General features: G+C 38.8%; 2 protein-coding genes and 1 long non-coding RNA gene across 3 annotated transcripts; 2 read left to right on the forward strand and 1 right to left on the reverse strand.

Moving 5' to 3' along the window:
- Positions 1 to 12244: 12244 nt before the first annotated feature.
- LOC141663677 (phytanoyl-CoA dioxygenase) lies at positions 12245 to 14930 on the forward strand. The gene is made up of 9 exons (XM_074469468.1): positions 12245 to 12443; positions 12619 to 12743; positions 12894 to 12954; positions 13059 to 13127; positions 13299 to 13417; positions 13881 to 14028; positions 14107 to 14251; positions 14349 to 14435; positions 14842 to 14930. Exons 1-9 carry the CDS (start codon positions 12389 to 12391, stop codon positions 14882 to 14884), a joined length of 852 nt encoding a protein of 283 aa, XP_074325569.1. The 5' UTR covers positions 12245 to 12388; the 3' UTR covers positions 14885 to 14930.
- A 2486-nt stretch (positions 14931 to 17416) lies between these two features.
- LOC141668142 (uncharacterized) lies at positions 17417 to 22846 on the forward strand. The gene is made up of 7 exons (XM_074474843.1): positions 17417 to 17990; positions 19158 to 19399; positions 19520 to 19642; positions 19830 to 19946; positions 20049 to 20231; positions 21296 to 21437; positions 22408 to 22846. The coding sequence occupies exons 1-7, from the start codon at positions 17624 to 17626 to the stop codon at positions 22578 to 22580; spliced, it is 1347 nt and encodes a 448-aa protein (XP_074330944.1). The 5' UTR covers positions 17417 to 17623; the 3' UTR covers positions 22581 to 22846.
- Positions 22847 to 23144: 298 nt separating this feature from the next.
- LOC141667953 (uncharacterized) lies at positions 23145 to 26847 on the reverse strand. Its single transcript, XR_012552852.1, has 4 exons — positions 26430 to 26847; positions 24296 to 26333; positions 23774 to 23908; positions 23145 to 23691 (listed from the first exon to the last, which is right to left on the reverse strand). It is a non-coding gene; the product is annotated as an uncharacterized LOC141667953 (long non-coding RNA).
- Positions 26848 to 27268: the final 421 nt, after the last annotated feature.

Here is a 27268-nt window from a genome sequence, read left to right on the forward strand (position 1 = left end):
TAAAGAATACGGATTCATGAGACAAGAAGAGAAAGTTTAGGTCAGATCAACGTCTCAGAGTCTAGACGTCCAAGGGCAAGAAGGTCCTATTAAGCGACATGCGGCTCCACCTTGAAAAGAAAGAAAAATTAAAAGCTCAGGAAGAGGATGACCCAGAAGAACCGCAATACTCAGATGAAGAACTTGAACTGTTAGAACGTGAGACTCGAATGCTCCAAGCTAAACTTGAAAGGAAACGTGAAATTCATCGCCTCCGTCGAGAGCTCCAACAAACATCAATCCAGAATCGAGAATACGACGTGGAGCTCTATGACGAAGAGGATGATCCTGAATACGAATACGAGCCGTCGGCAGAATCAACATATTCACAGCCCCATGAGCGTCGACAGCAGCGCACAACATCGTCTGCCGATGTCTCCCAGCGAACCGAATCCACGGATTCCATCCCTCATGAAGAATTTGCCAAGATGCAGGAATAAATAGCCCAGATGCGCACCATAATGAGAAACCAGTCCGGATTTGAAACCGTCTCCGAAAGCCTCCTATCACTGGTCCTCGAAAAAGCGCGCATCGATAGGACATTGAAAACTCCCTCCCTCGATCATTTCGACGGATTGTCTGACCCGTTAGCGTTTCTCAACACTTTTGACGGTCGAATGGCATTTTTTGGACACTCGGAGATCGCTCGATGTCAGTTTTTCTCCACATGCCTTCAGGGCACTGCCCTTTGATGGTATAGTTACCTTCCACCTCGATCAATCGATTCATGGACGACATTAAAGAGCAAGTTCCAAGCCCGATTCTCCATCAACTACAAAGGCATCAAGGTCAAAACATCTTTAATGACAATGCATCAACGCTCGGGAGAAAGTCTCCGTAGCTTCTTAACCCGATTCAGGGAATAGATCGCCGAGATTCCAGATTTAATTGAACAAATGGCAGTTAATTTCTTAACGGCAGGTACCGATAAATCACGGCATGGATTGCTTCTAGAAGAAATTTTCGAAAAAAGGCCAAAGACCCTCCGGGCAACGTTCCAAATTATCGAACATCGTATGATGCTACATGAAGTAGTGAGCTGCATTCAGTCGCCCCGACGCTCTTCACGGTATGAACGCCGTCGAAGCTATAGCTCGAGATCTCCCACATGAGAAAGACGTCATGAACGTCGTCGATCACCACCACCGCGTGTGGATGATCGCCCTCCGAGGGATAGAAAAGAAAGGGACTTGCAGCCCCGCACTCGACCAGAAAAAGAATTCACTAAATTGAACACAGAAAAGACAATAATTCTAGCAGTCCTAAAAATGGAACCAGATTGCAGACCACCAAGGCCCATGAAGGCTGGTAGACCCCCTAGTTCCAGATATTGCGATTATCATGAGGATACCGGTCATACCATAGAGCAATGCTTTCAACTCAGCAATCTCATAGAGGGAAAAATCTGACGGGGACAGTTAGTACATTACGTACAACAAGAGGACAATCTTAGACGTCACCATCGAGATGAAGATGACCGGGTCATTGACATCATATTTGGGGGAGCAGCTTCCGGAGGATTCTCTCACAACTCCAGAAAAACATACGCTCGAGAAATCTTTAACGTCAATCCCTCAACAGTCAAACGCCCTCGCGCGAACCCGACACCGGTCATCTCCTTCTCCGACGAAGATTATCACCCGGGGCTCATTGAAGGTCATCAAGATGCTCTGGTCATCACGACCCGAGTGGGAAATAACACCATGAAAAAGATGTTGGTCGACAATGGAAGTTCTGTCGATGTCCTCTACTACCACTCCTTTTCACGGATGGACATCGGGGACCGACGACTCGAAAACTCCCGAACGCCGTTATACGGTTTCACCGGAAATGAAGTCCATGTGGTGGGAACCATTGATATGCCAGTCCTCTTTGGCTCGCCACCTTTCCAAGTTTGGAAGGTCGTCAAATTTCATGTGATCAGCGCTTCTTCCAGCTTTAACTCCATCCTCGGCCGCACTACAATCACAGCCTTAAGGGCAATAACTTCAATCTCCCATTTGAAGATGAAATTTCCCACGACTTCGGCATCGGAGAAATGATTGGAGATCAAGCGACCGCGAGACAGTGCTACTTGACAACGGTTTCCCCAAAGAAAAAGGGGGAGGAAGACTTAGGAGTTAACCAAGTACTCGAGATCGACCCCCACAACTCAATTGAATCTACAAACCAGAATTCATGTTTCCCCCACAGAAGAAACTGAAGAGATCGAAGTGGTCGTCGGCGACCCAACAAAGACAACCAAGGTGGGAAAAGGACTCCCTGAACACTTGAAGCAAGAGATTATGTACCTTATTCAAGAATTCGCCGATATCTTCGCATGGGACCCGAAAGACATGCCGGGAATTCCCGAGATAGTTGCACGCCACTCACTCCCCATCAACAAAAACATTGCGCTAGTACGACAGAAACGTCGAATATTCTCTGACGAGAAGAGAGCGACTATCGATCAAGAAATTGATCGACTACTCGAAACTAAATTCATCGAGCCCGTCCAATTCCCCACATAGATCTCCAATGTCGTTTTAGTGAAGAAACACAATGGCAAGTGGCGAATGTGTGTCGACTATTCCGACGTTAACAAAGCCTGCCCCAAAGACTTCTACCCACTCCCAAACATCGATCAACTGATCGATTCTACGGCAGTAAACGAACTCATTTCCTTTATGGATGCATTTTTAGGGTACAATCAGATAAAAATAGATTCTCGTGACTGGGAGCAAACGGCATTCATTACTCACAGAGGAGTATTCGGATATCGGGTCATGCCTTTCAGGCTGATTAACGCTGGCGCAACTTTTCAACAGATGATGGACACAATCTTTGGCTCGCAAATAGGGAAAAACATGTTAATCTATGTCGACGACATGATATCCAAACTCGCCGTTAACCACTCACTTGATCTTCGTGAGACCTTTGAAAATGCCCGGAAGCATAACTTGCGTCTCAACCCTAACAAATGCTCATTCGGGCTTACATCCGGCAAGTTTCTGGGATTTCTGGTCACACAGCGAGGCATCGAGGCCGACCCCGCACAGACAAAAGCCATCTTTGAAATGGATGATCCAAAATCCATCAAAGACTTGCAAAAGCTAACAGGATGCATAGCAACCCTTCGAAGATTTATCCCTCAATCGTCCAAAAGGTGTCTCCCATTCTTCGCCACCATAAAAAAGGCTTCAAGGTCAACACCATTCGAATGGAACGATGAGTGCAAATCCAGCTTCACGGAACTCAAAGCATTTTTAACAAATCCTCCCATCCTCACTAGGCCAATCCCAGGCGAAGCTCTGCGAATTTATCTATCGACGTCCGACGAAACAGTTGCAGCCGTCCTTGTCCGACTCGACGAAGGAAGAGAGGTTCCCGTGTAAAGCTCGTGTACGCCTTGGTCATTGCAAGCAGAAAGCTCCAACACTATTTTTAAGCAAGGGAAATACACATGTTGACAAATGTGTCGCTAAAAAGAATCTTGCACAAGCCCGATATGACGGGAAGGCTCGCCGCATGGACCATCGAACTAAGTCAGTTCTAAATCGAGTATAAACCATGAACAACCATAAAGGCTCAGGTCCTCTCAGATTTTGTAGCAGAATGCCAATTCAAGGCCAAAGGGTCGGATCCCGAGGAAGCCCAGCTAAGACCGTGGCTATTGTTTGTTGATGGATCATCGACCTCAAATTCTGGTGGTGCAGGGATAATTCTTATCAGCCCAGAAGGGTTTAAAGTCCAGCAAGCCCTTAAGTTCGAATTCCAAGCGACAAATAACGTGGCCGAGTACGAGGCATTAATTGCGGGATTAAAATTGGCAACGAACCTTGAGGTAGATATTATCGACATATTTGGCGATTCCCAGCTGGTAGCTAAGCAAATAAGCGGAGAGTTTAAGACTCACAATGAAAACATGGCTAAATACCTTGCAATGACACAAGAGCTGCTCAAGAAATTCTCCTCCTGGAAACTCTCCAATTTTGATAGAACAGAAAATCAGTGGACTGATTCCCTCGCCAAGTTAGCCTTGTCTAATTTGAAAATGAACCTCGACCCAGTATATGTTGATAGCCTGACATCCCCCGCTATCGACACATTAATGGTCCACAACATTCAGAATAATCCTGGCTGGCGAAACCCTATTCTCGAGTACATCCTGGAAAACAAACTTCCCACGGAGAAAAATGAAGCCCGCACTATCAAGTTTAAGGCAAGGAACTATTGCACGGTCGACTCAATGTTGTATCGACGTGCTTTAACTAAACCACTTCTCCGATGTTTAAGCCCAGAAGAGGTCGATCAAGCAATCCTCGAGGTTTATACAGGAATATGTGGTGAAGGTGTCGAAGGTCGTCAGCACAGGAACCTACGAGCTCTCGTACCTCGATGGTCAACCAATTAAGAACGCCTGGAATGGTATCCACCTCAAGAAATTTTACCAGTGATTAACTCTTTATGTAATGCTTGAAACTTCGAGGCCACATGGCCCTACCAAAAATCAACCCTCGATGCAATGAGGGTCGTTATGAGATCCCTATCGAGGGATTTTAAGTTATAAAAGCTTTCAAAATTACTTCACGAAAATATCATAATTCATCCTCTGCTTCCCAAAAAAAAAGCAACAACATAAGTTGTGATGTATCCCATTAGACTCCAAGTACAAATAACATATGTACCCCCGAACGACGAGCAATAATCGATCCCTTCACATGTAAATTATTCTTACACAACAATTAAGCACTACACAAACATACTCAAAAATAAACCAGAGGCAATGCATCCTAGTGGAATCCAAGTGGTACAAAAACCTTACACTTAAAATTCCTATCACGAAAAACTTTAGTAGACTAACATAAAAATTACCAAATAGATAATCGAATATCATAAAAAACGTCTAAGGCCACAAAGGCCTCATTCAAAGTACGTCAAACAACGTAGCATCAATCAGGAAACATTGTCTTAAAACAACATAAACTTAAAATTCAAATTCATACATCATTTACGGGGCATTCCCCGCCTTCAAGGCTTGCCGGTTGGATCATCGCGCTGCGAGGCAGTGAGGTCGGCAATGTAGTCTTCGAAGGAGTGCCCCGTGGTATCGTACCCCGCTCCCTGCATCCGGGCAACACAACGCCCGTAACCATCCCCAAGGGCGTTCGCGATATCCTCGATCCCTTTCTGCACTACCGCCTTTAAACTAGGATTCTCCTCAACAATCAAACGATAGGAGGAATTCATGCCCTCAACGTGATGGTCCAAGCCCTCGCACTTCTCCTTCAAATTGTCTCGCTCCTTCTCTACCTCAGAAAGACTTCTCTCGAGCTCCGAGACTTTGGCACTCGTCGACTGCCCTGCAACATCCATTTCACTCACTTCCTTCGACAACGCGGTATTCGCCGTGGTCAAATCCGCCGACCTCTTCTCCAACTCCGAATAGCTCGACCCGAGCTTCTTCTTTTCAGCCTTAAGAGCCACAACTTCAGCCTCCAGCTTCCTACGAGCCTCGTCATTGCCATCAGCTCGGAACTCTTCTACAATATGCATAAAATCCGCGAGGAACTGCCACAATCCACGAATACAAAGATTAAAATAAAAAGAAACAAGGGAAACTCAACGAAAAATATTAAACATAAACAAATTTCACGTACCCTTCCAGCCCGACTCTTACATCTATCAGCAAGGTCGTCACGACGTCTCCCATCAAAAGAAATCGCATCCTGAGGAAGGTAAAAAATGTTGAAGGCCCTCAGTGGCACAGTCGTCCCACCTGTCCAATGCTCGTTAGGCTGAATCTCGACCCTCACCGGCTCCTTCTTAGATCGAGGCTTAGTAGTATTAGCCATCAAGACTCGACTGTTGACCAGAGTGATGGTCTTATTCACCCCACTACCCGTCGCGGCCGGCTCCACAAACTCACCCCCACCCAAACCAGCATCCTCCAGCTCCCGACGGTCTCTCTTCCGAGGATTCAACTCAGCAGGCTCAGCATCAGACACAATTCTCCCAGGATCTTCCACAACCTTGTTTCCCTGATCATCCAACAGCTCGATAGATACACTATGCCCAAAAATCGACCCCCCGATCCTTGATGTACCAGGGTGGGTTCCATCGGCATTCTTTCTCGACGCACGCTGAAGACGCAACATCATAGCCTGGTCCATTTCTTTTCTAACTCCTCCGTTCAAAATTCTCTGCAAGGAGGCTCCAGCCACTGAAATAAAACAATAATCATCAGTACAAGATCCACAATAATAAAAAGGGGGGATAAGAAGGAGTAAAATGACAAACAATAATAATAAAAAGCAACAGAAATGAATAGTCGATGGAAATCCCTCCTTACAATCATGCATCTCCAAAAAATCGGGGTCCTTTAACTGAAGATGGGTATACATCGACCTCAACCCATAAAACTCGTTCAAATAACTTGCGTCGCACTTCTCGAGGTTATTTAAATAATCGATGGTAAGTTGGCTCACATTCCCACACGGTTTTACAAATTCCAAGTCGGCCCCCCCGAAGTACAACCATTTAGAATGATACCCAGAATTAGAAGACCGAACACTAACAATCTTAACTCTTTTAAAAGGACAGTCAAAATAAACCTGCCCGTCGTGATACCTAACAGCATATATAGAAAAGAAAAGTTTAAAAGAAGAAACCCTATCTCTATCGCAACAAAGAGCGACGAACCCACTTAGCTGTGCAATGGAATTGGGCGTCAACTGACTAACCCCACATCCAATAGCCTCGAACATCGCCAAGAAAAAATGATGCATAAGCAACCGAAGACCGAAATAGAAAAGTATCATCGGTATCCCGTGCATCCCAAATTCTGGCATCATCCACACGCGCTCGTCAGCTGTCGGTACCCGATAACAATAGCCATTCGACAGATCCACATACGACTTCAATTTATCCAACGGAGGGTCTTTTGTAATATAGTGACTCAAGTAATTCAAACTGGTTTTCCCCCGAAACTCCTCTCTACCTACACGAAGACTATCTTCAACAACCTGTCGCCTCTTTTCAAAAGTCCCGGGACTCGGGGGAGGTGAGAGAAGAGGCCCTGTAGGAACACCTCCTAAGAACTCATCCTCATTCATAAAGTCGAAGGACCCACACTGCTCTAAGTCGGGAATCTCTAAATTATTTAGATTCAAGAAGGACCCTTGATCACCTTCCTCGAGGGGTCGCTTACCTGGATCTCGATCGGAAATGGTACGGATAGAAGAAGAGCTAGAATGATCCATTGAACGAAGAAACGAACAGACTAATCGAGAAATATAAATTGCAAAAGCAAAAATAACACAATAAGAGGGAGGAATGAACTTACATGTGATAGCTACAATAACCGAGGGTGTGAGGTGGAATGAGAATCTCCGGGCAGGTTCCGCGATTTTGTTGAGAAGGAAGGAAGCCGGATAGTCTGAGCTCCAAATCAACAAATCCGCAGAAAACAAAAAGCCAAAATGCTTATACGCTTCAAAAAAAAGCAAAAAAAAAAGAAAAAAAAAGAAGAAGAAAGAAAAAGAGAATATATATATATATATAATATATGCATAAAATAAAATGCATTTATAAATGATAATAAACAAAAATATCCTCCTAACTCCTCTTCCCCTGCCCCTATTTTCCTATTCTATTTAATTAAACATCAATTCTTTTAATTAATTTATGATTATGTTTCATCCATATTTTGCTCTTGTCCTCAATTTTCAGGTCTCGAATTAAATATAGCGCAAATTTAAAAGATAGTTGCTTGAACTAGGAGGGGGACAAATGTTGGACCAAGGGAATACACTCTAGGGAAATGATAAATAGGAATTAGGAAATAGAATGTAAAGCCCGAGAAGGCCCATTTTGTAAGAAAGATCCCATTTGGGACCTGGTATAAATATAAGACAACAACCTCATTTGAAGAGGTGGCAAATTAAAGTAAAGAAATAACCTCCTAAAATAATAGTCTAAATATAATAATTATCTAGACATATCATTTTCCAAATTTTATACTATTTGCCAACGAGGGATGTATATATTACGAAGCTTGTGAAATATTATGTATTTATTTTAATCAATTTATTTTGAAATTATCTAAAAAAAAATTAAATATAAGAACCGCTACAATTCGAAAATCAGAAGGATCATCAGCTAAAATAGACAATCAAATTATAAATGAGTTTAGCTGTACTTATTCCAGTTACTTTATTTTCATTTTTGCAATTTAGCTTCTAAAAATGTATACAATATTTTTTTTAAAATAAACAATTATTTTGTATTGTCTTTTTTAAAAGTAATACCAAAATATTCAAGTTACAGATGTACGGGGTGAACGGAAAATAAGATTCGACGCGAGTCCTTGCTAAATTGCAAAATTTAGTTGTTAAAATATGTATCCGTTCGAGTATGCAATCATTGAAACTGTATTGATTATCACAGAATCCGTACACAGGTAGAATATTTTTTAAGAGATCGCGGGTAACACATACCGAGACCCAACTCATGGCCTACTGGCAATCTTCTTCCAAACTGTGACTGTGATGACATGACAATTTTATTCACTTCAAATCCTGGCCCGAATATGTTCGAAGGGTCAGCTTCGATAATATGGTGCGAGTTTATGTTGCACGGAAGGTGTTTGGTTATTTTTCAGGAGGAAAAAAAATAGACGTGTATGTCCAGGTAGGCGTTATTCGGGGTATTGAGCTTAACTGCAGGAGTATATTTAGTTATATTCGGTCGTGTTCTTTGAGACAATCATGGTCAATCCAGGGGTATTGAGAATTTCATGTCCGTTGAAAGGGAGTGATGGTTGTTGTGGTGGTCCTGGAGGTCAAGGGCTGGCTAAGTCATATTTTATTTCTCATTTGCGAACCCATCACTTTAACACAGACAACTTGAAGGCGGTATATAGATCGCGTATCGCTAGTGACTTTATCTTATTCTCTGCTTTCGATCTTGCACTCCATCAAGCCGGCGTTTGGTTGTGTGGTGAGTGTCTTCGCACTCACTCGTTCAGCAAGAATTGTAAACACGCGGATGGGACTGTGATTTCGGCACCAGATGTTACCGAAGTTGCACTATGTCTTATTCCTACTCCTATTGTTTCGCACAGGGTGGCTGTTAATATTGATGTGGGGCAGGGAGGGACCTCTTCTTCTTCTCCGTCGGGGTCTTCCAAGGATCCGGTTGGTGTGCCTTCTGGGGGTGTTGTCGGGGTGAATTCTATTTCTTTTGACGTGGACCTTCTTGACAAGTTTCTTTCGAGTCAAAGACGCACGGTCGAGTGCATTCCCTCTAAACTGAGACTTGGTTTTGCCAGAATTTTTCTTAGTGCCTTGGATAAGGTTCTAGCGTGTCCGGCTGATTTGTCTTCTTGGGTGCAACTTCTCATTTTACCTTGTTGTACTTTGAGCTCGTTTGTGCCATCCAACAGAGCTCAGCGGCGGTCTGGGGAAAGAGAACGACGTCAGTTTGAGCATATTTCTAGTGCCATTCTTCGGTGGAGAGATCCGGGCGATAGGATGGGTTTGGTGAAGGATCGCTTGGCCTTTTTAATAACTTCCATCCGGAGGTTACAGAAGTCTAGAAAATTTGAGGAGGCTAACCTATTCCAGTGCAAGCGTAAGTTGGCTGATGGACACTTTGCTGCTGCTATTAAGGTGCTTACTTCCTCCGACGTTGCTCCAGATACTCCAGACACTTTGGCTGAATTGGAATCCAAGCACCCTTTCGTACCCTCTCCGATCTTGATTTCCTCTGTGATTGGGGTGCATGCCCTCCACGTCCACAAAGATTTAGTGTTGGATCGTATTCGAAGTTTCCCTAAAGGGACCTCTTGTGGGCATGACGGGCTTAGAGCCCAACATTTACTGGATGTTTTGGGTGGGGCTACTTCTGCGGTTGCTGATGATCTGTTAGGTTCTATTTCGGGGGTTGTCAACTTGTTCCTTAGTGGCAAGTGCCCCGCCCAGTTGGGGGAGTTTATTGCTAGTGCTCCATTGACTCCTTTGGTTAAGCCAAGAGGTGGTATTCGCCCTATTGCTGTTGGTACGGTGTGGAGAATGCTGGTATTTAAGGCTGCATCTTCTTCTGTTGGTAGTTCTATGACATCTTATTTACGGGATTATCAGTTTGGTGTTGGTATTCCTGGTGGCTGAGAGGATGTTGTGCATTCTGTTAACAGGCTCTTAGAGGCTAAGGGGGATGAGGTTGGGCTGTCTATGCTCCTGGTGGATTTCAAGAATGCTTTCAACCTTATTGACAAGAGTATCCTTCTCCAGGAGGCCCGGGTGTGGTGTCCTTCTATCTCTCCTTGGGTTGAGTTCTGTTATTCTCGCCCGGCCCGACTCTATTATGGCAACTCTGTTTTGTAGTCTTGTCAAGGGGTTCAACAAGGGGATCCTTTGGGTCCTTTGTTGTTTGCTTTGGCGCTTTACCCTTTGGCTCAGGCCATTGCGCAGTCTTGTGAATTTTCTCTTCAAGCTTGGTATCTGGATGATGGAACTATTGTTGGGGATACCCTTATGGTGGCCAAGGCGCTTGATATTATCCGGGCTGATGGGCCGGTTCGTGGTTTGTTTCTGAATATTGATAAGACTGAACTCTTTTGGCCGGTGGAGGATCCTCGAGGACGGGTGGATGACATTTTCCCACTAATATTTCCCGGCCGCTTAAGGGTGTCAAACTTCTTGGGAGTTCAGCCAGTGTCGATGTAGGTTTTTGTCATGATTTGGCTTCTCAAAAGGTCTCCGAGACTATTGCTCTAATGGAGGCTATTCACAAGCTTGAGGACCCCCAGTGTGAGCTTCTTCTTCTTCGCAATTGCGCAGGGGTTGCAAAATTGTATTACACATTGCGAACTTGCCCGCCTCCGTTCTTTGGGGAGGCCCAGACGCAGTTTGATCAGGCTTTGCGTATTTCCCTAGAGAGGATTGTTACTGGTTGTGACCCTGGCTTTGGGGATTGGTGGTGGAGGTTAGCCACGCTCCCAATCAAGTTGGGAGGTCTTGGCATCTTATGTGTGGGGGATGTTATTCATTATGCCTTTCTCGCTTCTCGCCTTCAGACTAGTGCATTGCAGACTCGGATTCTGTCGAGTTCAGGTATCACATCGTGTGGTTCTTCTTTTCAGTGTGCTCTTGATGATTTCTCGGCCCTTTGTGGTGCGAATGCTCTCTCTGGCACCACTAGCTCTCCTGCCCCCAAATTGATGAAGTCTTTGGCAAAGAGCTATTTTGATGTCATTGAGACCAGTCTTGCTTCTCATTATGTGCCGAGTCCCCGTCAGTTCTCTATTCTGAGCTGCATTCGCGCTCCTCATGCTCAGGATTTCTTGTTTACCATCCCTATTGATGGGTTGGGGCAGAGGATGAACCAACGCCAATTTCGGGCGGTATTGTGCTACCGGTTTGCAATTCCTTTGTTTACTGAAGGCACCTTGTGTCCGAGTTGTAATGTTCACAGGATGGACCAGTGGGGCAATCACGCAGTTCATTGTTCAAGTGATGTAGGTGTGCAATTCAGGCATAATTTGGTGCGCGACATTCTGGTGGATATCTGCTCCAAGGTTAGCGTTCGTGTGCGTAAGGAGACTTCTTTGGGATTTCTTTCGGATGTTGGGCAAGAACTCAGACCTGCAGATCTATTGTTGTTCAATTGGTCCCAAGGTAAAGATGCATGTTTGGATGTGACCGCATTTCTCCTTTTGCTGGTGGGGGAGTGAGTTCATGGGCTCCTGGTGTGTCGTTGCTAAATGCGGTGAAAAAGAAAAAAAGGAAGTATTCAAGGGTTTGTGCTGACCATGGTTATTCGTTCATCCCCTTTGCCTTCTCTACTTTTGGGGAACTAGACACGGAAGCGTTGGATGTTCTCTCGCGTCTCAAAACTCTTTTCATTATTCTCTCTAATAATGCTAAGAGTGGTGTTTTTTTTAATAGGTTAAGCTTTTATATTCAGAAAGGAGTGGGAGCGCAACTTGTGTCTCGACTCCCTTCTAATTTTTCGAGTTAAATTACTCCATGACTAATTATCAGATCGAATAATTTTTAATATTTTATTGTCATGTTACCCTGTACACAATCTTTTTGGTGTTTTTAATCATTGATTTAATTTAGTATTTCAAATATCGGTCAACAGGAAAACAATCGATATGAAAAAAAAAACCGCTAATTAAAATTAAAAGTTACTCCTCCTAAGTCCTAAAGACAAAACTCTTCTTCCTTATCAATATCGGATAGTCGGATACGCAGATTCTATATTCTTGATTGACGGGCATATAATTTCTTGGCTCTTCTTCTTAATCTTAACATATACACAAACAAAACACACATATACTATCTATTCCAGAGCAAAAGCAATAATGGGTATTGATGGTAATCTCACCTCTGACCAACTCAGCTTCTTCTACTCTCAAGGTAATCTAATTTTCTAACCCTTTCTTCTCTGTTTCATACATATTCTTGATTCACCCTGCTTGCTAATCAACCCCTTTGTTTTCTAACCCTTTCTTCTCTGTTTCATACATATTCTTGATTCACCCTGCTTGCTAATCAACCCCTTTGTTATTGATTTTGTGTACAAAACAAACAGGGTATCTTGTGATGGAATCTTTTTCAAGCCCAGAAGAGATAGAGTCCATGAGAAAAACAATGGAGCAGTTGCTTAATGACTTTGATCCCTCCTCTTCTGCCTCTATTTTCTCCACCAAGAACCAGGTTTCTTGTTACTGTATTCTTGTTAAAAATTTCATCTTTTGTTTAAAGTTTTGAGCTTTTTGTAGAATTACTTAATACCCAGTTGACATTTTTGGCTAAAAGTGTAGTTTTGGTTTTAATTTGTTTATCTTGGGGTATTTTTGATTTCAGCAACGTACTAGTGATGATTATTTCTATGAAAGTGCTGAAAAGGTTTCCTTTTTCTTTGAAGGTACTTGTTATATAAATATGGTTGCATTTTGCTCATAACCTTTAGTGTGTTTTGATTTAAATTGGTCATGACCTTTTTAATCTACGTGTTTTGATCTTTTACAGAAAAAGCTTTTGATGCCGATGGTAACTTGAAGCAACCTAAGCAACTATCTATTAACAAAGTTGGTCATGGTAGGTGAAGGATATTGCAATCTTAGTTTCTTTTACTAGTTTATTTTTAAATTATGTGTTCACTGTGCAGTACTCGTGTTGTTGCAAATGAATATCCCTTCGTAATTTTCATGTTGAAGTCTGTCTTCTGTAGTTTGTAATAATATGATAGCTACTTTGTATGTTTGACAGCTTTACATGAGAATGTACCCGAGTTTAAGAAGTTCTCCTGCTCAAATAAAATGTCAAGCTTGCTGCACTCGTTTGGTTACAAGAGACCAGTTATCATTCAGTCCATGTATATCTTCAAGGTACTAAAATTCTCTATCAGATGCAAAATGTGTAGTATGTATCAACAAAAACATTTATTAGACTGTATTTCTTCCCTTTAGAATGAAACTGGCATACCATTACTTCATAGGCCTGTCTAGCAATTACTATAATATATGCATATCAGATACATTCTCATAATTTAAAGTAGACACAGGTTGTTACATATTTATCATCATTGTACAATTTTGTACACCGGTCTTCTTTTATATAGCACTATTAGACTATATGCATCATTGCACACATATATGCATTGACCTTCTTTTATATATCGTTACTAGACTGTAAGCTTTTCCTTTTATTGTTTTCTAATATATATTATACATTAAACTATTTTGAGGTGCACCTCTAACAATGGTTTTACCCACCTGTCTGCAGATTGAGTCTAAATAGGTTATGAACTTGCATCTTTGTACTTATAAGTATAAGATATTTGTTTTTTAGCAACCAGGTATCGGGGGTGAAGTAATACCCCATCAGGATAACTCATTTCTTATAACCGAACCAGCAACTTGCACTGGGTTGTGGCTAGCTTTGGAAGATGCTACTGTCACAAACGGTTGCCTATGGGCAATTCCTGGATCACACAAAGGTATGTCTTTCTGGCTTTATTTCTGTAGCTGGTTTGTCTGATTGTTTTTTTTAAATGTTCTTTTTTTTTCCTTCTTAGACGGCCTTGTCAGAAAATTTATTAGAGATGACAATGGGGTTCATTTCGATCGGCCCTCCCCGTCCTATGACCAAAAGAATTTCATTCCCATCGAAGTGAAAGCGGGGAGCTTGGTGGTTATTCATGGCGATCTTATTCATCAGAGGTTGGTCACCTGTAGATATTAGCCAAACTTTAAATGCTTAATGTTTCACATGCTTGAAATGTGTGTAGTTTGACATTTGGTTCAAAATCACTTACAGTTTTGAAAATAAATCCTCAAAGTCAAGACATGCCTACAGCCTGCATGTGGTGGATACAGATGGGTGCAAATGGGCTGCAGAAAATTGGTTCGTATATGAAAGATCTCCACACCTTTGCTCATCACTGATTTTATGTGTCCTTTATAACTTATAAATGTGCATGGTTGATCTGCACACACACACACACACATCTAATTTTACTATGATCTAAACTGTGGTGGGCAGGGTTAGATAGATACAGGCGTAAACTGACACACAACATACAAACACCGCATTCTTTCTTGAGTCAAGACGTCTGAAATAATTAATCAAATATGTCATACGAAACATTTTTAATTGAGACATAATTCTATGCATTGTATCAATTCTTAATGAGGTTTCCGATGACAGCTATTAACTGATGCTGATAATTTATGTTAGTGATGCTCTACTAGTTCTATCAATGACAAACATGCAAGAATGTTGACTTGTTTAAGGAAAATCTTTATTTCAGGATTAGAAGAAAAGTGGATGCAGAACCACTTTATGTTTCTTGATTGCACTTATTCCAGCAGGCAGCGATCTGTTGGATCAACTGAAATCTATAGTAGCTTAACGACATTACCTGGGGGTCCAAAACTGTGTACGACGGCTTTACACCAATAAAATAGGTCAAGCCTCTTATAGAACTTGTTGCAGTTTTATCTGCTTTAGATTCCTTTTTTTATTATTTTGATGCTTTGTGTATTTCTCTCTTGTAAGATATATTTTCCATGCTCCTTGTCTCCTCCCATTTGTGGCTTTACACAATTGGTTTGACGTTCATACAATAAAAACAGTCCTTTCCTTATTCACCAAAGAATACTAGGTAGCATTTATTATTTTCTTATGTAAGAAATTGGAAGCCCGGTGATATTTAGTATTGTATAGAAATTTGTTGATATGCAACTTTTAAGTAAATAGTCCAAGCGAAATTGAACAAAGGATATAGTGATAGTCCTTCTATCTCATCCATAGCCAGCCTCTTCTTTGTGTTGTAATACCCTGCTCCAAGTTTTGGTCCATTCCCTTTCCTGACCTAAATTATCATTTGGAGTAATTGTATGACATACTCTTTTTTTGTGGCCAAATGTTAAATTTTGAATACTCGATCTTTTTCTGCCAAGGCAAAAAGGAGTTATCCTTACCTACATGTTTGTACTTGTACATTTTATAGAATTTGGCGCTTGCCTGCATGTTTGTACTTGTACATATTATAGAATGTGGCTAGCCTTGTCTGGATTTAGAATAGAGTCTGTTTTCCTCTTATATGTACATTGTTAAACCTGTTGCCAAATTTTCCTGGTCATCAGGAATAGTATTGTATAGAGAAAAAATGAGCTGCAATTGAATTACATAACATATATTACAGTATCACCATTTATTATAAACACAATAGATTTATTGGCTGACAAAACCAAGAAAATCACTTTGCTCGTTGAGAGAACCCGGTCAAGGTAGTCTTACCTGATACATTTTACCAATGCCTTCCAGTTTGTAAAATGTAACTACTCTAGATGGTAGTATTTAACAATCTCACACTTTCCCGCCTTCCTCCAAACGCCAAGTAAATACTGCTTTGCTCACGTACTACTAGCATAAAACAGTTGCACAAAGCTACTGGATATGTAGCTATATCTCAGAATATTTTCTTGTGAAGTTGAAAATATAAGAGGTCCAGTATTCAAAAAGATTTGTTAGGCTTCCTTGTATATATATGTGAAGGCTTCATGAATGAAGGGCCAAGATTATGAGATTCAACATATAAGATATGGAAAACTTAATTCCCTCTCCCTGCACTACTTTCTTCCTGGCTCTTCCACCTGTTTCCTTTCCCTGTGATACTTTCTTCCTCACTCGTCCACCAATTGAGAAATCCAGGTTAAGCATGGCCTTCTCGAAAATTCTCAACGGAAGTGTTTATATCTAGTAAAATATCATTTTACTTGATTAAGAAATGACAGTCGCCAATGAAGAAGAGGAAGAAGTAGACGTAGAACATGTTCTGTAATAGCTTCAAGAATTGCAATATTTTGTGTGGATCTTTAGATTTCGATTAACTAGTGTTTATTATCTTCAGGCAACCATGAGATAGTCTGTTCCTTCCAGTTGGTATCCATGAATAAAAGTCGAGTTATATGCTTGAGTTTAGTTTTGCCTTCTGATAGGTTTGAACAGTTTTAGACTTTCAGGAAAAAGTTCAAATGAAGGGGCTGTTTTTCTTCTCTTCCAAAGAGGGTGAAGGTAATGGTAGCAAAAGTTTAAGCTTTTCGCGTCCTGCGTTAACGATCTTATAAGCCATTGGTAGCAAGAACTGATCACCAGCCATTGGTAGCAAAAAGTGATCAAAGCTTCTGTTCTTGATGCTCTTGCGTCTTCTTCTTTTCCACTTTCTCTACAAAAAAGAAGACTCCTTCTGATACCCTGTTTTTTTTTGGTTGGATTCTGATACCCTGCTTTGTTTGATTAAATAATGTAACAAAAGATCATATTTTTACACCATATGATTTATGTGACTTATTATATGCTACTAAAAAGTCTGAACTACCCTTAGGCCTACTGCAAACATCTAATTTTAATGTCAATAAACACCAAATACCGTCCATACTAGTATCAGCATACTATTCACGTTTAACATGTCACTCGTGTTGCTTAATTTTCCGTAATTAAATATCAGCAAATTATTGAGAATAAATATAACACTATGAAGAAAGCTAGATTGCTAGAGTATGAACTAGGGAAGGTGTTGCCAATTAGCTCGCCTCTAACTAAAGCTGCATGACCTTAGCTCTTTGTTTCACTAAATCAAGGATTCGATTTCCTGAAATGATTATAGCTGAATTCATTTCGCATGAACATACTCACATTTTTTTTAGATTTATTGAGAAAAAAACTTTTTAAAAAACAAAATATCTACGAATAAATCAATTATCATAAACTTAACCAAGAAAGGTCACACTTTGAAGTCAAACACCAATAATGCTGTCACCCATCGTGATAATTTGAATATATATTAATATTATGCAACACTCACTCTACAAGTCCAAATCATCATCATATTATCCCACGTTTAAAATTTCACTTGTGTATGTGTTCTTTAATTTTCCTAATTACACACCAAGAAGCAGAAAATACCAAGAAACTACAAAAAAAAAACAGTGGACTCAAGCTCTACCAAAATCTAAACCTATAAAGCTTCAATCTTTATTACAATAACCTTAAAAAGCTTCAATCTTTACTACAACAACCTCAAAATCATGGCTTCAAAGCCACCAATTGGATCCCCATGGAACCCAAACCCATCAAGATCTTTATATCCCTCTTCAATTATATACAGTCCTTTCTTTATAATTCACACGACCCGGACCCGTTTTGCATCCTTTTCTTGCTGCAGTGAGCCTCACAATAATGCTAGAAAGAAATTAAGCAGACCTGAAAAAGACCCGGATGCAATTGGGGATGATTCTGTGAAAAAAGCCCATTTGAAGTTAGTTCCAGCTAGAAAGAAACAAGCAATTACTTTTAAGTCTTTGTTTGGAAAAAGAGCTTTGTGGAGAAGAATACTTTTTGCTTCCAAGAAACTTAGAAGCATCATTTTGCTTAATGTCATCACTCTTGTTTATGGTAATTTTTTGTTTTTAATTTGATTGAGCTGGTTTGATTATGTTTTTGTCAATTTACTAGCTTAATAGTGGATCATGGTCTATTTTGTTGCGCATTGCATAAGCTTTAGAGTGCATTTATATGTATTTTTTAAGAATTAAGTTTAGGGTGTTAGGTACTCTTGTTTATGTACTTCGATATATAGAATATAGCTTAATTTTTGTGTGATGTTTAGTTCTTTCTTGAATTCGATCTTGTTGAAATGGAACAAGAAATGAAATTGTATGTGAAGAAGGTGCAAATTTGGTTTTGTTGTCCTTTTTCCAAAATAATGTGTTACAACTTAAAACGTACGGAGTACTACTTTGTAGACATAGAGCTTAATTAAATGGATGTATTTTTTTAGATTTAAGTGTTCGACGTAGGATTTGCTCGAATATAATGTCTATGATATGCAAAACAAGATAGGGAATGTATTAATGTATTCCACATCAGGAGGGCTGAAGATGGTCTTTAAGTGCGAGAAAAGTTTCTGCGGTTGAGATAAGCCAAACAATGATAGTTTAACTTAAGAAGTTGAAGAAAGTATAATGTGGTGTCATATTATGAAGGAAAAGTTTATTCTGAACCAGGGTTTGTGTTCATTATCGGCAAATAGATTGCAAGGGCTAGCTTAGCGTTATCAGGCCTTTACCACTTTGATTAGAAAAAAGTTAATTACATTCAATCTTTATTTGATGTACTTAATAATTTTACTTTTCCGAAGATTATTGCATGATTGGAGACACGTCAGTTCTAAACATTATGGGTTCCTGAACAAAGATGGTGATGACGTTACAAGTTTCTGGCCAACGCCACATCTGTCTCAATATTTTTTTGCTAAATAAATTTGTCTCATTGTGTTGCATTATAAGATAAATACTGATTATCTAACTTCACTTGGAGTTTTTGTTTGTAATAATCGAATTGAAGAATATTATTAATTTAATATGTGGAAGCTCCAAGGTTATAGCTTTGCTTTAGTTATAATGCTGAAATTTCTTTTACTTTTATTGTGTAGCTAGTAACATACCAGTTCGTTTGTATTAATTGAATTGAAGAATGTTATTAATTTAATATCTGGAAGCTCTAAGGTTATAGCTTTGCTTTAATTACAAATCTTAAAATTCTTTTACTTTTATATTCCAGCTAGTGACATACCAGTTCTCAAAGAGGTTGAAGCAATCATTGACCCTGCCACCTTCACTGTTATCAGATTTACGCTTTCAGCCCTTCCCTTTATCCCATTTGTATTGCGAGCAAAATGTGATTTTCACACCCGAAATGCCGGGGTAGAGTTGGGAGTCTGGGTCAGTTTAGGCTATATTGCGCAAACTCTTGGACTTCTTACATCTGATGCTGGCCGTGCGTCCTTTCTTTCTATGTTTACAGTAAGAAGCTAGATGTTTCCTCACAGTTATTTTCGAATGGAAGTATATCTTCCATACTGTTGACTGAAAGTAGTTTGGGTTAGTGTACATCAAGCTCTAGATTTGATTTACTGTCTTCAGGTAATTGTAGTTCCTTTGCTTGATGGTATATTAGGAGCAGTAGTTCCTGCTCATACATGGTTTGGAGCGCTCATGTCTCTTACAGGGGTTGGCTTGCTGGAATCCAGTGGATCACCTCCAACTGTAAGTAGTCTGTTTTACCTGTTTTACAGCGATCTGATTTTGATGTTTGTAGATAATAGCAATAATCGTATATATGTAAAGGTTTTCATGATTGAAATCTTTACCTTTGTGATCATTATGTGTGTGAGTCTTTACCTTTGTGATCATTATGTGTGTGCGAACACTCATGATTCTGTTACTTTTCCAGGTCGGAGATCTATTAAACTTTTTGAGTGCTGTATTTTTTGGAGTCCATATGCTTCGAACTGAGCATATCTCTAGAAACACTGACAAAAAAAACTTTTTACCGCTCCTTGGATATGAGGTGAGTTCGCAAAACTGAAATATTTTTCTCACTAGATTTATATCTTAACAAAGAGCATGAGATAATTTAATCCTCTGATCTTGATCTTCGTCTATATATCAGGTCTGTGTTGTTGCTGTCTTTTCAATTTTGTGGTATATTGTCGGTGGATGGGTTTGTGGTGGCAAAGTAATCAATCCCTCATCCTGGACATGGGCTGAGTTTTGTAATTGGTTCGTAATGTTCCCATGGGTACCTGCACTATATACTGGAGTATTGTCTACTGGGATATGCTTGTGGGTGGAGGTACAATATTTTACTCGTACAGTATCTATCTTTTAGGCATTTTTTTAGATTCTGAACTTAAAATAGCACTTAGGATTTGTTTTACTGTTAAAATACCAAAATGAGGATTACAATAAGGGGCCAGTTTGGTGTTTGTGGTATTTGAACCTGGTTCGCAGGATCGGGATTTTATTTGTTACTGTTCAGCTAAGGGGTTTACTTGGTTGGAAGTAAGAAATTCATTCCACTTACCAGGTTATTAATTTACATATACCCCACGGGATTCCAAATCATTTCCCATTCTCATTAACCATCCAAATTCCGAACGCCCTCTAAATTACAAATGCAAATGAAAAACATAGAAGTTGTAGAGAGGAATTGACCCATCATACGATTCTTAGAAAGGATAAAACATAACCTGAAAATACAGAGGAATGAAGCTGCGGTTTAGGGAGCTCACGAGGTGACTAAATGAAATTTCGCAACCATGTGGTTGTGTGGGTTAAGCCTAGGTTATCTCTGGGAGCTAATTGATATTAAATGTTGTTTCACATGCAAAAATTTAATCAACAACAAATAAGGCAAATCTAAAAAACAAAAACAGTGGTAATAATAAAAGTTTAAGTTTTTTAAAAAAATCTTCTATATTTTTTATAAGGTTAAAGGTCCTTCATCTGGCCAGTACAATAATTAAATTATGTTATTGACAAAAATTGAAGCAATTAGATTAATAGTAGAAAGCACTTGTGGCCATTTTTTATTTTTCGTAGTATTGTAATTACCGGACTATTTGATTTTCATGTCTAAATTGATAATATATCTAATCCTGACTCTAAATCAATCACATTTTAGTTTGGTTCTATAAATTGACTATTTCTTATCATGTAGGAGATGGTGGACTTAGTGGTTCCCCCAATAAATCGGAAGTGATTAAATGGTCTGTAGGATTATTTTAAAGGACTGACTATGACAAAATCAGAGCAAATTTATATAGTCCTAGAATTATTATTCTTGCAAAAAGTCCAAATGCTATATATTTAGTCAAAACAAATATGCTAAGTTCTTGTTTTGCAATAACTTTGCAGATGACTGCAATGTGTGACGTGTCTGCTACCGAAGCTGCAATTATTTATGGTTTGGAGCCAGTTTGGGGTGCTGGCTTTGCATGGTTTCTCCTTGGTGAGCGTTGGGGTGTGTCTGGATGGATTGGCGCTGCTCTTGTACTAGGTAATTTGGAAAGATTAGATATATTTACAAAAACTAAAGAGAGGTTAATGCTTCCCTCTTTAAGTTGACTTTGATACCCATTAGTCCATTACTCGTCAACTTTTATTGTTAGCAAACATTTGTCCAGCCGAATTAAGTGCAAAATTAATTAATAAGATAATCCAACTTTTAGAATCAGTAACTTCATCAGATCATATGCTGAATACATATCTGTCTAATCTATTTAAGTCTCAACTAGATCTTGGTGATATTATCAAAAAGAGGCTTCATTTATTCATCTTTTTTGTATATCTAGTATGGGAAATACAACTGCATGGCATGCTACAGAATGCCTAGTTTCTACAAGAGTATAGAGTGTTAAAGAATATTGAATCGCTGGAGTTTGGGGTGCAAATCATTGTTGTATAAGCAAGTCCAACAGTGTCCTAGCAAATGCCTTATAAATATAATAAAATATGATGTCCTAGTGATTTAGGATATTGTTTTGGTATATCAACTCCAATAATATGCGAGCAAGTCCAAGAGATGCCTTATATGATGTCCTAAATTGAAATTTAACGCATTTGAAAAAAAATTGACTTAAGAGCAAGTCCAACAATGTCCTAAATTGATGTCCTTAACTAAAATTTAGGGCATTTTGAATAAATGATTGATCCAACAATGTCCAAGTGGTGTCTTAAAAGGCTAGGACATCAATCATATGCCATACTTTAAGGCACCAATATGCATGCCCCATTTCATTTCAATCAATAAAAAATTTACTTTCCTCCTTTTCTACACCTTCTATCTCTCATCTTTTCCCTTCCCTCCCATTGTAATTCAAATATATTATTATTTTAATAATAAGGCACCATCATAAGTTCTCACATATTTTGTAAATTTGTGTCGGTGCATTAATTTGGAGATATTATTTTGTATCTTAAACATCCATGCAAATGTGTTCTTGACTTGCTAGTGTTATTCCCTGTAGGTGGAAGTTTGACAGTGCAGATACTTGGGGCATCCTCTGACAGATTATCAGAAAAGAAAAAGGTTAGCGGCAAGATATTAGATCCCTTGTTAATATTCGACAAACAGAATAATCTTTCTGCATCTCCCATTGTTGTCAGCTCGAGGAAGAATTCACTAAATAAGAAGCTTTAAATCAAAGAAAATCATTCCAGCTCCCACACTTACAACCACAGTATAGTTATTTTTAGATAGCTTAACTATAATTTTTTTTTTTGTTTTAAATTAGGGGTAAAAATCATTAGGATGTCGACCCTCATATGTTGTATATAGTAAATATGAATGTGCATTGTGCTGTACGTATAACTTCCATGTAGAATTTACTACAGGAGCCTTTTATCATACATTTGTAAACATCTACCAACTAATATATACGCCAAAGATGATGTAGGATTATCAAAGTCTATGTTTTTCCAAGTAATGTCAGTTCTTGATAGAGCGCTCATACAAGTGTCTGCATTGCTATTAAAAACTGTTGGTTATATAAATAAAATTAAAGAAGCAATAGAAATGTATTGGCTGAAGAATGTTTATTATTACAACAAGGGCTTAAATACACAGAAAAGTTGAACTACTTTTTGAAGCAATGAACGTGGTTACACTTACATGAATAACATGTCTCCTAAAATAATACTACTAACAATTACTGAACTTATTAGAAAATAAGAGAAAATCCTAAAAACTTGGTCAAAATGTAAATTTTATTTCACTGGAATGTAGAAACTAATTCTACATGTGTTGCCGCATGTCTACCACATCAGTTCTAGACCAACAGTTAGGGGCAAAATTTAACACTCCTCCTGCTTCGGTAGTTGCAAACTCCTAATTTCTGCTTGGAAAATTCGAATCTACCTTTCGGAAGCGCCTTATAAATATATTAGCCATCTGATCACGGGTATTACAGTAAAATAATTGTGTTTCACCATTATCTTGCACTTTTCTAAGGAAATAGAGCTTGATGTTAAAGTGTTTAGTTAATCCGAAACTGGATTTTTGATATTGCAATAGTTTGATTGTCCACAAAAACTCTAATGTGCTTTGTATCTGCTTCATGTGCAAATCAACTAAGATTTTCATTATCCATAATGTTTGGTTTACAGTTGATGTTGAAATAATAAATTTAGCTTTGGCAGTTGATTGAGTAATGATATTTTGCTTCTTCGAATTTCACAAAAACACTGCAGAATCAAGTGTAAAACAGTAATATGATATGCTCTTCATGTCTTCTAACGATCTAGCCCAATCACTGTCAGAATAACCACCATGAAAATCAAGATCTGGACAATAGTGGAACATGATATCGTGATTTAAAGTTCCTTTAAAAATACCTTGATTATTTTGTCGGATCTCCATTCCTAGAAAATATGACATCATTCCTAGGTCTGTCGTTTCAAAGACTTTCATCATCCCCTCTTTGAATAGCTCAACGAGAGTGGCATTACTTCATGTCACCAAGAGATCATCTACATACCCAGAAACAATCAGCATTTCATTGTTATAGTACTTTACATATAATGTTGACTCAATCAGTGACTTTATAAATCCGCGATGTAACAGAAGCTCATCAATTTTTTTTACCAAACTCTTAAAGCGCATCTTAAACCATATAAAGTTTTCTTGAGAAAATAAACTTTGCTTTCCTGAACTTTTACAGCAAAGCCTTCAAGCTGCTCAACATAAATCTCTTCCTCAAGAAATTCATTTAGAAATGCTGACTTTACATTAAGGTGATAAATGTTCCAACCCCTTTGCGCCGTAATTGCTAAAAATAATTTGATAATTTGATTGTATTCAGCCTTGCAACAAGAGCAAACGTGTCCGAGAAATCTATTCCATAAATTTGAGCATACCTTTTTGTGACGAGCCTTGCTTTGAGTTTGTTACTTGAACCATTTGCATTGTATTTTGTCTTGAGCACCCACTTAACGCCAATCACTATTTCAGGGCTCGGGCATATCTACAAGCTCACATGTTTGATTTTTTTGTATCATGTTGAGCTCATCCTCCATGACAGCCCTCCATATCGTTTTTTTTGCCGCTTCACTATAACCTGTAGGCTCAAAAATTGCCACATTGCATCTATTCTATATGTCAGATAACAATCTAGTGCCTTTTACGGGATAATGATCGATTGACTCATTATGATCTTGTAGGGAATCAACAATCTGATTCTTGTTTCACATCATTTCAGCTCCAGTGTTCATTCTCCAAAAAATTCATGTCTTCGCTTACCAAAATTTTCTTTGTGTTGGGCTGGAAAATTCTGTAAATTTTTGGAGTCGTGGTATATCTAATAAAGATGTCAGATTCAACCTTCTTGTTAAGCTTATCTTTTTAATATGTGGTACATAGGTAAAGCACAAACAACCAAAAATTTAAAGATCCATCAAAGAAGGTTTATAGCCATACCATGCCTCAAATGTATTTTTCCATCTAGTGCTTTAGTAGGAAGTCTGTTTAACAAGTATACTGCGGTATTTGCAGCCTCTTCCAGTACTCCTTAGGCAATTCTTTCTCGTGTAGCATGCATCTGACCATCTCAACAATAGTCCGGTTTTTTCTTTCACTAACTTCGTTCTACTGCGAAGCATATGGTGCAGTGATTTGATGCTCAATGTCAGCCTCCTCACAGAACTGATTGAATTATTTGAAAGTATAGTCCTTGTCATTGTCGGATCTTAGAATTTGAATTTTATAACCACTTTGGTTTTCAATCCATTGCTTGAATCTCCAAAACACACTTGCAAACTCTGATTTAAACCTAATGCAATAGATCCAATATATTCGAGTAAAGTCATCAATGAAAGCTATATAATACTTACTTACTTCAAGTGACGAAGTTCTCTAAGGTCCAGCAAGATGAGTATGTATGAGTTGCAATTTTTCAGTTGCTCTCCAAGATAGTGCGAGAAGGGAAGTCTTGATTACTTTCCAAATTGACAAACCATGCAACTTGGTAGTTCCGTCTCCAAGCGTGGTAAGTCTAGAACCATCCCCTTATTTTGCATAATTTATAATGCAACATGATGAAATGGCCAAGTCTCTTGTGCCAAATTTTAACATTTCTTTTACCGTTACAAAATATGTTGCTTGCTTTTTCTTAATGGGATTGAGAGAGACGCTTTTCTCTCTTATTCTGATTTTGAACACCTCATGATCAAAAGCATCTATGATTTGGCCATGATTGTCTTCAAATATCACCTTGAAGCTTTTCTCCATTAGGTGGCTCACACTCAATTAATTATGGTCAATATCAGGCACAAATAACACATCAGTGATTAATTTAGTACATGTGCAACTTTCAATCGCGACATTACATTTTCCTTTAAAATCGATATGTTCATCATTGCCTATTTTGACCTTTGACACCTTTGATCTATCCAATTCCTTAAAGAGCTCATCATCGTAGGTCATATGGTTGGTGCATCCCCTGTGTATTAACCAACTTTCACTCAAGTCGCTAGCAGAAAAAGAACTTGCAACAAATAATTGTTCTTCCTCGTGCTGACTTGCTACTTGTGCCTCATATTTTTCCTGCAAGTTGCTTCATAAAATCCTTTCATGATGTCCCATCTTCTTACATTTAACACATTGCACATCAGGTCTCTTTCAAACTTGAAAGGAAGGTGTCTTTTCTTTCTACAATGTTTGCAAGGAAGATAATTTGAGCTTTTGCTTTCAGTGGTACCGCTCTTAGTTGAATATGTTGTTACAGAATTCTTTTTTCCGCCTCTCGCAAATTTTCCCTTTCCTCTATGATTGATTTGGAGTTTTGCTTGCAATGCTTCCTCCACGGAATCTTCAAACTTCATAATATCCTTTGTTCTTGCGCCTGTACAGCATTAAAAGGTCCCCTGAGCCAAGCTTTGACATATCTTTAGTATTTTCCTGAGAAGAAATAGTTGCTTCAAACTGTTCTGGAATTGTAACAAGAACCTTTTGTACAATTCTAAAATCAGTAAAGTTTGTATCAAGCAATCTTACCTTGTTGACAATGCTCAAAAGTATGTCATTGTACTCTTTGATTGTTTCCGACTCCTTCATTTTTTGCATTTCAAACTCCCTGACTAGGTTCATCACTTGCATTCCTTTGATCCTCTTGTCTCCTTCGTATTTTTCTTTAAGAAATTTCCAGATTGCAAATGTTGATTTCAGGTAGATTGATGGTGACACAAGAACGAATAAACAAGCTCTTGCTTTTGCCTTCTTTCCCGAATGTAATCTAATTTATGTCATTGTTAGGTTGTCAGGTAATAAGGTAATAGAAGAACTTCGTATTTTTCCTCAACAGCATTCCATTTATTATTGGCATTCAAGTAAACTTCCATTCTCATTGACCAAAGGTGAAAAGAATCACCATTGAACACATGTGGTGCAATGGTTGTGAATGATGTTTGAGAACCCATTTGTATGGTGAATTCGTAGAAGATAAAGACTATTTTGTTGTGTGGAAGTCACTCAGGTTTTATCACCGGCCCCTTGAGAAATAAATGCTTTGATACAAATTGGTTGGTTATATAAATAAAATTAAAGAAGCAATAGAAATGTATTGGCTGAAGAATAATTTACTATATCAACAACAAGTGCTTAAATACACAGAAAAAATATGAACTACCCTTCAGAAAATGAAGCAACTAAAATGAACAGGGCTATATAAATAACATGTCTCCTAAATAATGCTATTAACAGTTAGTGACCTTATTAGAAAATAACATGAAATGTTAAAATTTTGGTCAAACCAACTGAACATGTACTGCAGTTTGAATTATATTTGTTAGGTAATGAATACAACACAGGGGAGGTGAATGTGTTTTAGACAATTT

Source organism: Apium graveolens, chromosome 6 (genome assembly GCF_009905375.1).
Source record: "Apium graveolens cultivar Ventura chromosome 6, ASM990537v1, whole genome shotgun sequence".
In the NCBI taxonomy this organism is placed as follows: Eukaryota; Viridiplantae; Streptophyta; class Magnoliopsida; order Apiales; family Apiaceae; genus Apium; species Apium graveolens.

What these genes read in the sequence shown, in the direction of transcription:
- LOC141663677 (XM_074469468.1), top strand. Translation starts at nt 12,389, where the DNA reads ATGGGTATTGATGGTAATCTCACCTCTGACCAACTCAGCTTCTTCTAC. An exon ending in TATTAACAAAGTTGGTCATG is followed by an intron (nt 13,128 to 13,298) that starts GTAGGTGAAGGA and finishes TATGTTTGACAG; the next exon opens with CTTTACATGAGAATGTACCC. An exon ending in AATTCCTGGATCACACAAAG is followed by an intron (nt 14,029 to 14,106) that starts GTATGTCTTTCT and finishes TTTCCTTCTTAG; the next exon opens with ACGGCCTTGTCAGAAAATTT.
- LOC141668142 (XM_074474843.1), top strand. Translation starts at nt 17,624, where the DNA reads ATGGCTTCAAAGCCACCAATTGGATCCCCATGGAACCCAAACCCATCA. An exon ending in TGTCATCACTCTTGTTTATG is followed by an intron (nt 17,991 to 19,157) that starts GTAATTTTTTGT and finishes TTTATATTCCAG; the next exon opens with CTAGTGACATACCAGTTCTC. An exon ending in CCTTTCTTTCTATGTTTACA is followed by an intron (nt 19,400 to 19,519) that starts GTAAGAAGCTAG and finishes TACTGTCTTCAG; the next exon opens with GTAATTGTAGTTCCTTTGCT.